General features: G+C 37.7%; 1 protein-coding gene across 2 annotated transcripts in view; it reads left to right on the forward strand.

The window, feature by feature from the left end:
- Positions 1-12,376, forward strand: part of WDR35 (WD repeat domain 35) — a 42,294-nt gene extending 29,918 nt beyond the window's left edge. For both annotated transcript variants that reach the window (XM_069850457.1, XM_069850458.1), the window contains 10 exons: positions 60-196; positions 1,868-2,071; positions 3,950-4,096; positions 5,234-5,366; positions 6,327-6,437; positions 7,547-7,711; positions 8,706-8,846; positions 9,525-9,681; positions 10,309-10,549; positions 11,640-12,376. In XM_069850457.1, the coding sequence (XP_069706558.1) occupies positions 60-196; positions 1,868-2,071; positions 3,950-4,096; positions 5,234-5,366; positions 6,327-6,437; positions 7,547-7,711; positions 8,706-8,846; positions 9,525-9,681; positions 10,309-10,549; positions 11,640-11,787 (1,584 nt within the window). In that variant the 3' untranslated portion in view covers positions 11,788-12,376. The remainder of the gene's footprint in view (positions 1-59; positions 197-1,867; positions 2,072-3,949; positions 4,097-5,233; positions 5,367-6,326; positions 6,438-7,546; positions 7,712-8,705; positions 8,847-9,524; positions 9,682-10,308; positions 10,550-11,639) is intronic.
- The last annotated feature ends 1,215 nt before the right edge of the window (positions 12,377-13,591 follow it).

Consider the following 13,591-nt stretch of genomic DNA (forward strand, 5'->3'; position numbering starts at 1 on the left):
GTTTGGTGAAAATGAAGGTGCAATGGAATAAAATTATGTTTCTTTGTCCATTATGTTAGAATCCTGAACACCCTAACAAAGATTACATCATCAATTTTGAGATTCGGTCATTACGAGACAGTCGAGCATTGATTGAAAAAGTTGGCATTGAGGAATCCTCTCAATTCATAGAAGACAATCCACATCCCAGACTTTGGTAAAATCACTTTATAAGCTAACTTTGAAACAAAGTTTGTGTTCTTTTGTTATTCTTTTACAGTCCAGACAGATCTAACATTAAAGTACTACACCTCAAATCAAAGCCAGTATACACTTTAAACGGTATAATTTAATAAACATTAAACGAAAAAGAAAGGTAACAGTGCTCAGCTGCAATCTGAAGGGATGCTGTTTTAACTGAGAATGTCTCTTCATTGGGCAGAATCTCCTTCAAAAGTGATCCTGCATGGATCTGGGATCAGGAGCAACCAGAGAGTCTTGGTCCTCACTGGACGTGGGCCATTACAGAAGAGGATGAGACCCTCATGATCTCTCAGTTTTATACTGAGTATGATGTATGGGATAGAATAATCTGTTGGTCAGTTTGGGGTTGAGGATGGCCTTGGTTTCTCTAGGAATAAGTATAAGCATTGGCCTTTCTGCACAACAGTGCCCTGTGTTATCAAGTCTAGAGAGGAACACTGTTTCAGAAAACATGCAGTTAGCTTTCAGAGAATGAAGTTACTTAGAGTGACTGAGTTAGTCAGAAACTGATCCTACTTTAACTCAACCCACAACAAAAAGTTTGTCCTGAGAAATTCCTTCCTACCCAGTTGTTCTTCAGTCTCCAGAACGTTCGTTCTGAAAACAGGATCTGATAGGTACAGGTTGAAAGTTTCTGTGATAGTAGTGTAATTTTATTACTTTGTGGGGTAAAAGTTAGTTTTTTCAAGTGCTTGTTTTTACTAGTGTCTTGAACTAGCTGAAGTTTTTTTGAGTTTTGAAGTCATTCATGCTTTTTGCTAGAACTATCCGTTCACTTAATATAAACTAACTGGTAGTTTTCAAAGTCTGTATCTTAGTAAAGGTTTTATATCATAATATCACAAAATGTTGTGTCAAACTTTTCTCCAAAATTGCCATGAACTTAATTTTCATTATGCAAGAAACATACAATTATACAGAAAAGATGGATTAGAAGTGCTGGATACAAAGCAAATATATTGTAGATCAGAACGAGGCAGTGCCCTTACTGCTAGAACACAACAAACAGGATGCCATTCAAGCACCTGATGGATGTAGGTTGGCCTGAAAGCAGAAAGTCTGTATTTGCACAACTATCCAATGGGGCAGTACAAGTAGAAGGTTTCCCAAACTGCCCTACCCTCCCAGACTGCTGTCCTAACTGGACAAGGAACATCAAGATGTTCCTTGGAACAAGGAGATAGATAACATTCCTTCTTCAAGGAGAAGGATAACTTATTCTTGATAGCCAGTTTAGTTGGAGGCCTTCAGACTGAGGCTGCTATCAAAGTATAAAGTTGTGATATATTTATAGGTAGAGATACCTAAATGGCACTGCATTTGGACTAGTAACACATTTCATGTAGGTCAAGAGTGATACTTAAATCTTGCTCATTCCTCCCAAGCCAGTGTCCATTTGAACAGCTGAACAAAGGCATATTAGCAGTTAATTCAACATCTTTCCCTGAATGAATACTGTGTAGATCTCCGAACGTACTGGGGAAAAACAGCTGTATTAAGATGAGTTAGTAAACAGTACAATTGCAGTAACTTGAATGTCTTTAAATAATGACTAGTCAAACAGATCCTCATTTAATTTACTTCATAGCTACTTTTCTGTCTATCGTGTTTATTTTTCACGCAGGCGTCTCCTGGCTGAAGCTGCTCTTCAGAAGCTGGATCTGCAGACTGCTGAACAAGCTTTCGTACGATGCAAAGATTATCAAGGTATTAAATTTGTGAAGCGTCTAGGCAACCTGCAGAGCGAGTCAATGAAGCAAGCAGAAGTGGCAGCCTATTTTAGCAGATTTGAAGAAGCTGAAAGAATGTATCTGAATATGGACAGAAGGTAATTGTATGTAGTCATCTTGGCAGCAAATAAAAAAATAGTCTGAAAAAAATTGCTTGCCTTAGTAAGGAATGGCTGTTTTAGCACTGAAGGTTCTTCACCAGTTTCTGGAAAAATGAAAGAGGATCAGATGAAAAGAATTTTGTTGTATCCATAGATAACCAATTTTGTATGTAAATCAGTGCATTCCTAACAGCTTGCAAAACCTCAGCTCCTTGAGGGAGTGCTGTGTTTCATAGATGTTTTATCAAGTATTTTGTCAGTATTTCAACTGGCATTCCAAAAATAAAAACAGTTTTAACTGGTGTTTAATTTATGTGCTGTTGCTCTTAGCTGGTAGCCAAGTACGCATTCTTTCCAATTACATATACAAACAACAGTTTTTAATGAACTGTAATCTCTGGAGAAATGACTGGATGAAATTGTGGACCAATCAATGGAATTTTTGCTCAGAAATGAAAACAAACAAAGCAAAATTACAATATTGCTGGGAAATATAAATTAATGTTAAGTAATTAGGTACAGCACTGTCTTTAATGAAAAAGGGTAGAGAAATAATAAGCAGCAGTTGTATGATGTAGCCTGTAGGTGGTGGTCAAACATGGATAAACATGAATCACTTATGCACATGCAGATTTTTTAAGCTTTGATTAATAAGGCCATGAAAAAAGTAAGGAATGATGGAGAAGAAATTATCTCTTCCTTCATGCTGTAAGAATGAGAAACCTTCCCCTTTCCCAGTGAAGAAGCAGGTGGGGGAGGCAGGAGCTGAGAAGAGATGCACGTTAGAGCCTGGTAATGCAAAAATTTCTGGCTCATAATAGAATAGCCCATGCAAGCGTGCTGGTTTGAAGAGGTGAACTGCCTCATGAGCACTTCAGTCTCACTGATTTTTAGATATGGTATGTTCCTTTCCTCATAGCTGAAGGAAATTTGGCCATTATAAGATTACGGAAGTTAAAGACTTACTTTTGTTTATTGCTGGTTTCGTCAACAGTAGAGCATGTTATTCTCCAGCTACAAGAATACGGGAATTATGTAATGACCTTCTGTGTCTTTACACCACTGGAAAAATCTTGATAAAATCTATAAATCAAATTTGAATAAATCTCTTTTTCAAACACAGTTTAGAATTTTTTAGAGAGAGGCTCTTATTTAGCTGATTGCAATGACTTGCTATTGTCTGCCTTCACTCACTTGCAATTTTAGGGCATTTTTAAAAAAAGCACGTATATATTTCTCCCATTTATTTTCTATGCACTTGCAGAATTACTGCTACATGAAGTAATCTAGAATTATTCTGTATGGTGGAAAAAAATATGCCAGACAGACACACAGTGGGTCATATGTATGCATGAAAAAGAAAAAGGAAAGAGTATTTCTGAGTCCTTTCTGCTTCATCCAAATTCAGCTTGAATCTGAAAGAATTTTCTGGAATTCATTTTATTAAATCTCAGCTTTAGCCTCTAATATTAATTTTCCTTGCTTCCTTGGCTTTCCTCCTCATCTCCCTCTGCTTTTAGCCCTTTGCAGCTGCTGCCACCTATTGTAGTGGTCAGCAGCAAAAGATAAATAATAGCACACAGGCTAAGAGGAAACTTGAAGTAGCATCAGCCCAGCTGTCTCTCCAGCTGCTCATTTAACTCCTCACGCAGGGGTATGGCTGATAGGGAAGTGCTGACTTATGATATAACCTGTGAGCTCCCTGAGTATTTGCTTTTATGGAATACCCTTTAAATTGTAAAAAAGGTGTTAGGGATCATTTTAATGCCTCTGATGTAGGTAAGGAACATGAAAGTACTTCTGGATGCTTTTACTCAAGATTTTTGTCAGCTATTTTGTATTTGAGTTTTTCCTGTTATTTTCTCTTTATATTAGAGATCTTGCCATTGGGCTACGGGTAAAACTAGGAGATCGGTTTCGAGTATTGCAGCTACTGAAAACTGGCACAGGTGATGCAGATGATGCCCTTCTTGAACAAGCACACAATGCTATTGGAGATTATTTTGCAGACCGTCAAAAATGGTGAGTTCTGTAGTGGAGCTGGTAAGAAAGAAATTGCAAAGGAAATGATAAAACTGGTGACGAGACTTAATTTATAAGGGGGAACAGACATCAGGAAAGTCAGGTTGCGATACATGAGATGATTTTGGAAAGATGAGATTTGGCTCAGACTTTAATGGTTCCATCACTGCATGTACCTTTAAACAGAGAGCTATTGATCGGCTGTCTAAAAAATGAAGTAATAAACCCCTCAGTTTTGCCAAAAGTCTGTTCACTTCAAAGAAAGGGGGGCAGGGGTGAAATACCTATACAGTTCTATTAGACTGCATATAACAAGTATTAAATAAAACAAAACCAGTTTAAACAAAAAAAGTACACATCAGTGAATTTCAAAACTATTGACAAACTTCTAGAATGCTTAAACCCACAAATGTTTGAAAGAACCCAGAGTTCTTTCTGACCTAGATCTGTCTCCTGCTACTGCCCAAACTGGGCACCCAAGGAGATTTTAAGAACAGTGCACGCATGTAATGATATTTCTCCAGAACACATTTTGCAGCAAATACTTGCAGAGCCAGAAGTGACACCTTTATATTTAATAAGTTGCAGAGAAATTTTCTTTCTAGAACTTTTCTTGTTGTCTTCTAAGCCCATGTAAACTTTTAGCATCCAGAACACTCAGAGTTCTGCAGCTCCACTATGTATTGCAATTACCCAAACTATATTATCACAAAAACTTGGTCCTAAACCAGTTGAAAACCTGTGATTACGTTTTGAAAGGTGATTTTTAGATGCTTTAGGTAACTTTGGAGAACAGTCTTAGAGATTTTAGTGCTTGTTTTAAAATATGGAGGTACAACAGTAAAACCCATTTCTTAAAGTTTAGTTCTAAGTTGTCTATGATCTGTGCAGATGTGGCTACACAGTTTTAAGGTCCCTTGATTTCCTAACCTTATGCTAGTCAGAGAATCAGTCTTGCTTCTACTTCAATGGAATGATTCTGAAAATTAAAACTCTCTCAAGCAAAGTTACTTGTTTAAAATAATGTAATTTCAAATGTACAAATGCGAAAGTCTTACACAATCAGAGGCTTCGTTTCTGTTTATATATTGGAAGTCACCACATTGGTTTGGTTTTTTTTTTTTTTTTAATTTTTAGGTTAAATGCTGTACCATATTACGTACAAGGACAAAACCAGGAACGTTTAGCTGAATGTTACTACATGCTAGAGGACTACCAAGGACTGGAGAACCTAGCTAACTCACTTCCTGAGAATAATAAATTGCTCCCTGTAAGCAAAAAGCATCTTTATTTGTCATTGTATTATGCTCAACTATTTATTTAAAATTTCCCATTTTTGGAGAGATGCTTAAGAAAGAAAGGGAGAAAGAATGCAGTGTATGACCTATTCTCTTAAGCATAATGATGTTACTTTGGTATTGATCTCCAGTATTACCATTGCTTTCATTCTCCCATCATTCTTTTCCTTTATTACCCAGGTTCCCCAGAAGAACCTGATTATTCATTGCACTTTATGCCCGCATGGCTAAGTCCATAATTCACTGCTTCCCTCCCCACATTGTGGCATTTCTTTCTAAAACTTCATTGAGAAGTCACTCCTCATGGCTGGGCACTTAGCTTTCATTTTGTTGTCTGTTCTACAATGTTGGGTTTTTTTTTTTTGCCCCTAAGTCTTCCTGGTTGCTATCATTGGTTTAACTTCCTACATGGGAGCTTTAGTAGAAGTGCTAATGTGTAATGAAAATTGAAGATACTCTGCTGAAGGGAGAGAAAGTTGGTGGTATGACGTACTGAGTAATAGCTAACTTAAAACTATGGTATGATAGATTAATCCAAATGGCTTGAACAATGCAAAACATGCTTATTTAATGCCATTTTCAGTTGTTTGAACAAAGCAGGAGATGGCACTTCCCTTTTAATCTCCAATAGCAAAGTTTGATTAAATACTCTAAATAGTAAGAACACAGGCCTTCTGGTATGGTTTGATTTGAAAGACAAATTTTTAAATAGCTTATTTTTTTTTTTTTCAAATTTAGAAGCAGTGTGTGAAAGGACCACACTGTTCTAAATATTTACAACAGTGCACATTGTCTTCACAGAATCCATGAAGCAAACAAACCCTTTATTCCATCATCTTGGAATTAAACAAGAACATAATAGTGTTGCAGTCACTATGCAATGTGCTAAAACCTGGAAGTGAATTTAACATGGTGCTGATGCTTTTTTGCAGGATATAGCCTACATGTTTGTAAGAGTGGGGATGTGTGAACAAGCTGTGTCAGCATTTCTGAAATGTAATCGACCAAAAGATGCAGTAGATACCTGCGTGCATCTCAACCAGGTAAAACAGCATTAGGCAATCTGCTTTACCTATAGCAATTGAACAGTGAGATTTCTATCCTAATGCTGAGTTAAATACAAGTCTTTGTTAAATGTCTGATGTTTTGTCATGATATCTGGAAAATTCATACCTCAATGCTTAAGGCAGTTATCTGAAATTAAGGTCAGACCATTGCAGGGACAAAGCTATGTGCAGCAGTGTCACTTCCATTTGCATGTGGTAAGTATGCCAAACATACACGGATGTTGCCTTTGTAGAGCCAGGCTGTGCTGCCTCCTGAGGGAATGGGAGGAAAACTGGGGACCTTCTGGCTGCTCCTTTTCCACATTGCCCTCCTTCCTTGTACAGATACAGATGTATTAGTGGCTGTGTTAGGATGTAGCTGGAAAAGAACTAATCTGAAAAACAATTCTGTTTACAGCTAGAGCTGTTCCCCGGTATGATTTCTCTGTGCAAACCTTTGTGTCAACACAGATAAAAGAAATGGAGGATGGCTATGAGCAACTTAATGTATGGGAATGGCAGGACTGGCTAGTGCTGTCTTTATATGAACAATTTCCTAGTTTGTGGATCTGAAGGCTCTTAGGTATAAGATTCAACTAAGTTTCTTAGTTCTGCCAAACTGTTGATCTGGGGCAAAGAAAGTAGCCAGACTATTGAAGATCAGAAAAATGATCAGACAAAATGAGGTGTATAGAAAGATAAATAAAGTGTTATTATTTGTGCTTTAAGCTTATGGGCTGAAGTCCTCTTTTGGACATATTTTTGAGAGTGCGGGTTTTAGTTGTATCAGAAGTGTTGAAATCCATGTGTCCAGCTGTGAGCGTCAACAAAATGATTTTGCAAAGCTTTTACCAAAGCAGAAGCAGCTGCTTTGTATTTGGTTTTGGACAGAGGTCCAATATTGTTTCACAGGCCTGCTGTGTCATGTGATTGGCAGTGGTGTTCACATTTGTATTCTCTTGCTTTTTACTTTGATTTTATAGTAGCCTAGTTCTAAATGGTGATGAAATATTGCACACAAATGTTGCAGGCTTTATGGATAACCAGCTTGTTCTGACAGTGTATTTGAAAAAATGAGGTTGATAATTGTCTGCTTTCATTTCTAGTGGAATAAAGCCGTGGAGCTGGCTCAAACTCATAATATGAAAGAGATTGGATCCTTGTTAGCCCAATACGCAAGTCATTTACTGGAAAAGAATAAAATCCTTGATGCTATAGAACTTTATCGTAAGGCCAATTATTTCTTTGAAGCCGCTAAGCTCATGTTCAAGGTATTGCGAGTTTTATTTTTATGTCAAATAACTGAGGGTTTGGATCAGGTTGTCTTATTTCCTTGCTAGTTCTATTTTCTTGGGTTGTTTTACTATTTACAATGCCCAGGCAACAAGCAGATGTCATAAATGACTTACTGCAAAGAAGAATCCAGCTCCAAAATTCAGGTATCTCTAACTGAAATAGTGAACCTGGATGTCCTCTGTAGCCAGCGGAGAGGAGATGTTCAGGACACAAGCCATCAGATTTGAGACTTTCACTTTAGAATAAGATGAACTGCACCTCAGAAAAGGTCCCGTTGCCCTGCGTTGCCTAGTAAAGGAGTAGAGCAGACTGGCCTGGGTGCAGTGTCCACAGTATTTTATATGTTGTGTAGATTAGTTTTATCTCCTTTATTTTTAAAACTAGCAATGCCATTAACTGGAAGTTAAATTTTGGTATTTCTTCAATTGGTAACTTCAATTAGGAACTGCAGGGTGTGCTTTTATGATAAAGATGTTACTTAGATTTGAATTGGCTGTAGAGGTTTCTGTAGATAGCTTATAAAGTCTGCAATAGTGATAAGTAATGTTTACAGCAAATATTTATGATAATCTGTATATATATGTGTTATTTTCAAAAGCCATTCTTTTCTGGGAAAACCACTAGACCTTATTGAAAGCTGTGTTTTTATTAAACCTCAGTGTTTAAAAAAATGCCACTTTTATTTTATTTTTTTTATTGAATCAATAGACTTATACATGATTACGCTGTTTTATCCTGAGAGTTTAGCATTATATACTTGTTAGCTAAATAAGTATAGAATAACGTGCATTCTTCCCTTTGACATTTTCATATGTAGTTTTGTTTGCTGTCTTAAGTTACTGCATTCAAATGTGGAATTGTTTTTTTGGCATGATTTCCTAGGTTTGTGCAAGAGAACAAAGCGACTCTTCTAATAGTTTGGGTTTTTTTTTTAAATCAATATTAAATTCCTTGGGTTTATTTTTTAAGATTGCAGATGAAGAGGCAAAGAAAAGGACAAAGCCTTTGCGTGTTAAAAAGCTTTATGTATTATCAGCCTTACTTATGGAAAAATGCCATGAACAAATGCAAAATACACAGAGGGGGAAAGTTAAAGGAAAAAGTTCAGAGGTAAAGAGTCTTTTGCTTTTTTTCTCTCCCTGAATTCTGATATGTGCTACATAGTCAAATAAAGGTATCTTCATGTGAGGCTACTATGTTTTTTTAATATATTTTTATTCCTAAATTTAATGTGTTTTTCTCCATGTTTCTACTATAAGAATAAAAATCATACTAAGAAACTCCAGATTTGATTTTTTCTGCAAGACTCTGTTTCCTGTCATTCAGGAGGATGTATCAATCCCACAGAGAGATCTGTGATTAGATTAAGCCACGTTGGTTGTAATTTAGCAGGGAGATGGCACCAGGTATGAGGAGAACAAATGGAAGAATTTTTTTTTTCCTGATCAAATTTTTGTCTTCATATACACAATTGATACAGTTTAAACAAAGCTTTAAGAGACCTAGTGTTGAAATGCAACATTAATCCAAAATATGAACCAGCCTGCAGATGTGCACAGAATATATTTGTACACATGTAAATGATACTGATCTTTGAAAATCTGTACCATATGTTCTGCTGTATAATGTACCTAACAATGTCCGCCTTAGGTCTATGTATTTGTATTTTCCCTAGTTAACACAGACAGTTGTGTGTCACCAAGTACAGAAAAGCTCTTTTCATAACCCCCCATTTCCTGCTTTATCTGTTTTGTATAAAAATTACTTGTGATACTGCTTTGTTTTCAGACAGCTTCAGCTTTGGCTGGCTTGCTAGAAGAAGATGTTCTTTCTTTAACTGATCGCTTTGCAGACAATGCTTGGCGAGGAGCTGAGGCTTACCATTTTTTCATACTTGCACAAAGACAGCTCTATAAAGGTTCTGTAGATGCTGCGCTTAAAACAGGTAGGACTTCATTTTTAACCCTGTAAAGAAATCATTCTAATTTTATGTGCACAGCATGTAATTTTGTTTATACTTGGCACATACTTCTGTTCTTGTTAGAATCATGAAATTTGAAACAAAATCATGCAATGAATTGAATATTGTTGCAGTCAAGATACCTGGAAAGCATATTCTGCAAATCAAACTTACCAAATATTACCTGGTTAAATCGCACAAGCTCTTGTAGATGTTCTGTTGACTGTTTGGTTTCTTTAAATTACATGGCATCCCCAGACTCATGTCAGACCTCCCTGTAGAGCTTCATAAAAGAAATTTGTGGGAGTTTGAGATGCAAACAGTGCCCTATGTTTTGTCTGAGTAATGAAGGTCCATTTCAAATGCTTCTTTAAAAAAAAAAAAGTATGTCAAAAAGACACTTTAATTTCCCAGTCAAATCTCTGTATTTTTATTTGTTTTTAAAATGTGTTAAGCCATGCATGCTTCAGAGTCATGTCAATGAAGAGACTTTAGTTCACTGTGTTGAATTTGTGAGATTAATACTATCTAATAGTAGCAAATATTTCATACAGATGCCTGCACTTCTGAGAAAACATGTAATAATTTCCTTTTTTTCCCCTTATTTCTTAGCTCTCCATTTGCGAGATTATGAAGACATTATCCCTGCAGTTGAAATCTATTCCCTTTTGGCAGTCTGTGCATGTGCAAACAGAGCATTTGATATTTGTTCAAAAGCCTTTGTTAAACTAGAATCCTTGGATACTCTCAGACCAGAGCAGAGGCAGCAGTATGAAGACCTTGCTCTAGAGATATTCACGAGACATTGTCCGAAGTCTAACAATAAATCTGATCTGGATGATGTTCTTGAGAGGTGGGTTTATATGTATATAATACTGTAATAAAATGAGCATTTTTTCCTGCTGTTGTCTGTATCTTGGGTTTTGGCAGGTTTGTGTGATGAAGTTAATTAGGTGCTTTGCTGCTTACACCAAGTATTGGGCAAGAATGATGCAGGTGTTAGTGAGGCTGCAGAAAGGGTAATAACAATGCTGTTTTATTTGGGAGAATACACTGACTGTATTCAAGAAACTGGGCATCAAGATGTAACTTCATCTTAATTTGAAATGCGTGTGGACAGAGTGCAGGAGTTTTAGGACCTTTGGTAAGGTGTCATGTGCCATTAAAGCAATAACGTTACTGTTTGCATCACCATTGTGGTATGAAGCAAATGTCAACAAGTGAATGTTTAACCATGATTAACCAACAAGCCTCCAGCGTTTTGAGAATTACCTAAGTCTACATGGGTGTGAGAAGATGAATATGTCAAGTGAAAGCATTAGAATATGAAAGGCACGTGTAAGAGTTAAATTTTTGAAGTGGCTATGCCCACAGCTGTATCTTTTGACATATGTTTCCTACTAGCAGCATGGAATTCGTGAGTATGGAAATTGATTGTGGATCAGTTTTCTTTTTAATGAGCAGGATTTTAACCTGTCTCATTTGATTTTACTGTGCAGATGTACTGAAGCTCACTAGTGGCTTTCACGGCAACTCTTCAGAGGAACAAATGTGATATTAATGCAAGTGTCTAATTGAACCTTACCCTTACATGGCCTTCACTGCTTCTTTTTACTTCATCTTTTGGTTCTGCTGATCCTGATTTGTTGCCTGTATGGTTCTGGGAGTGTGGGTTATCTTGTGTCAGGATTTAGATACCTGATTATGCTAACAGTGAAGTGTTAGGTGATTTAATAACTTCTAATCAAGAAGTGGTGTGCATCTGAATAGAGCAGCACTACTTCACAGAGGAGCACCACAAGCTTTGTAACTCACTGTAGGCACACAATTAGGTATGTATGCTGGTTTGCAAATTTCTACAAGTCAAGTCTTTGCTGCTGTTTTAAAACCATGTTTTTAATCTTTCGGCTTTATTTACCCTTCTCTTTTCTTTTTTTTAATAGTGGAAAGGAGAAACTTCCTGTATGTGTTGCAACAGGAGAGCCTATCCTGGAGTATCGATTCTGGATGTGCAGTGTATGTAAGCATTGCATGAAAACCAAAGAAACAAGCAATTATAAGTTCTGTCCTCTGTGCCACAGTACAGTATAGCAGAGGATAACAGGTTATTTATCCTCATATTTGTTACATCTCCTAAAAATACTCTATTAAATGTTATCGATGTACTATGTTTTAAAATACAACTCAGGTACTGATTGTAACAGTGCCACGATTAAGGAAACATTTAAAAAATACCCCAAACCCACAAGAGAAATATTTTACTGGTTCCATTTATGTGAAAACAACAACTTAACATAAATGTTAATAGACTCAGTTTATTTTTTTGTCTTTTCTGTACAAAGTTTTAAGGTTAAAGCATTCTTTTCTAATTGTAAATCGAGCCTAGTTTCAAAACTATGTGAGTTGAATGCAGGTTTGTCTTAATACGTTTTACTCTGAGCAAGCTCCATTTTTTTTGGTTTTGTAATTCCATAGGAAATTATTAGGCTTTCTCAAAATTCACAATTTTCTGAAGGAAGCAATTTTCAACTTGAAAAAATGCCACATTGGTTGTTTTAGTATATAGATATGTTTTACTAGAGCGACGTAAAGGTTTAAGCACACACCTGTGCTGTTTTCTTTTGACAAGTGTATTTAAACCCACCGCAGCAATAAAGAGCTTGCAGTCATTTACCCTTCAGTGGTGTCAGTCTGCGTCTGTGTCCTCAAGCTTTGGGGATCTCTTCCACCAGTTCTGGTAACTCTATGAACCTTCAATCTAGAATGTGGTAATGAGCTCTTCTAAGTAGCTTGAAGAGAGCAGCTGACATCTCTTGAACAGATTCTAAGAGTTGAACTGTCATTCTTGTTACTGATGAAGGTTTAGGGAATGTTGTTTTACTTAGAACTGTGCTGGATTTGAGCCTCTGCTCTGGTAGTGCTGCAGGTTCCCGTTTCACGCTATGAGCTTTTCCAGGACCAGACAGCACTTGGCAGCCTGGCAGGAGCCACCTCGTGTGTGGTTTCTGCAAGGGACTGTGAGGCCTCTTCTGTGTTGTCTTCTACATCAGGTATTCCATTAAATGTTGATGACAATAAACTCTGTTGTCTGTAGAAAGTATTAACTATTACTCCTTTTTTGTTTGTTTGTTTTGGGGTTTTTTTTTGGTGTGTGTTTTTTTTTTGTTGTTTTGTTTTCTGTCCTGGTATTTAAGCAGCTTTTTCCTTTGTAGAAATGTGTAGTAGAGGGCTGTGCCAATTACATCATAGAATCATAGAATAACCAGGTTGGAAGAGACCCACCGGATCATCGAGTCCAACCATTCCTATCAAACACTAAACCATATCCCTCAGCACCTCATCCACCCGTCCCTTAAACACCTCCAGGGAAGGGGACTCAAGCACCTCCCTGGGCAGCCTGTTCCAGTGCCCAATGCCCCCTTCTGTGAAGAATTTTTTCCTAATGTCCAGCCTAAACCTCCCCTGGCGGAGCTTGAGGCCATTCCCTCTCGTCCTGTCCCCTGTCACTTGGGAGAAGAGGCCAGCACCCTCCTCTCTACAACCTCCTTTCAGGTAGTTATAGAGAGCAATGAGGTCTCCCCTCAGCCTCCTCTTCTCCAGGCTAAACAACCCCAGCTCTCTCAGGCGCTCCTCATAAGGTCCGTTCTCCAGCCCCCTCACCAGCTTTGTTGCTCTTCTCTGGGCTTGTCAATTCATAGAATCATAGAATGGTTTGGGTTGGAAGGGACCTCAAAGCCCAGTCCGGTTCCAACCCCCTGCCATGGGCAGGGACACCTCCCACCGGCCCATCCACCCTGGCCTTGAACACCGCCGGGATGGGGCAGCCACGGCTTCCCCGGGCAACGCGTGCCAGAGTCACCGAGCCCAAGCGCTGTCCCTGCCCGGACACCCCCAG

The sequence above is a fragment of the Phaenicophaeus curvirostris genome, chromosome 2 (genome assembly GCF_032191515.1).
Source record: "Phaenicophaeus curvirostris isolate KB17595 chromosome 2, BPBGC_Pcur_1.0, whole genome shotgun sequence".
In the NCBI taxonomy this organism is placed as follows: domain Eukaryota; kingdom Metazoa; phylum Chordata; class Aves; order Cuculiformes; family Cuculidae; genus Phaenicophaeus; species Phaenicophaeus curvirostris.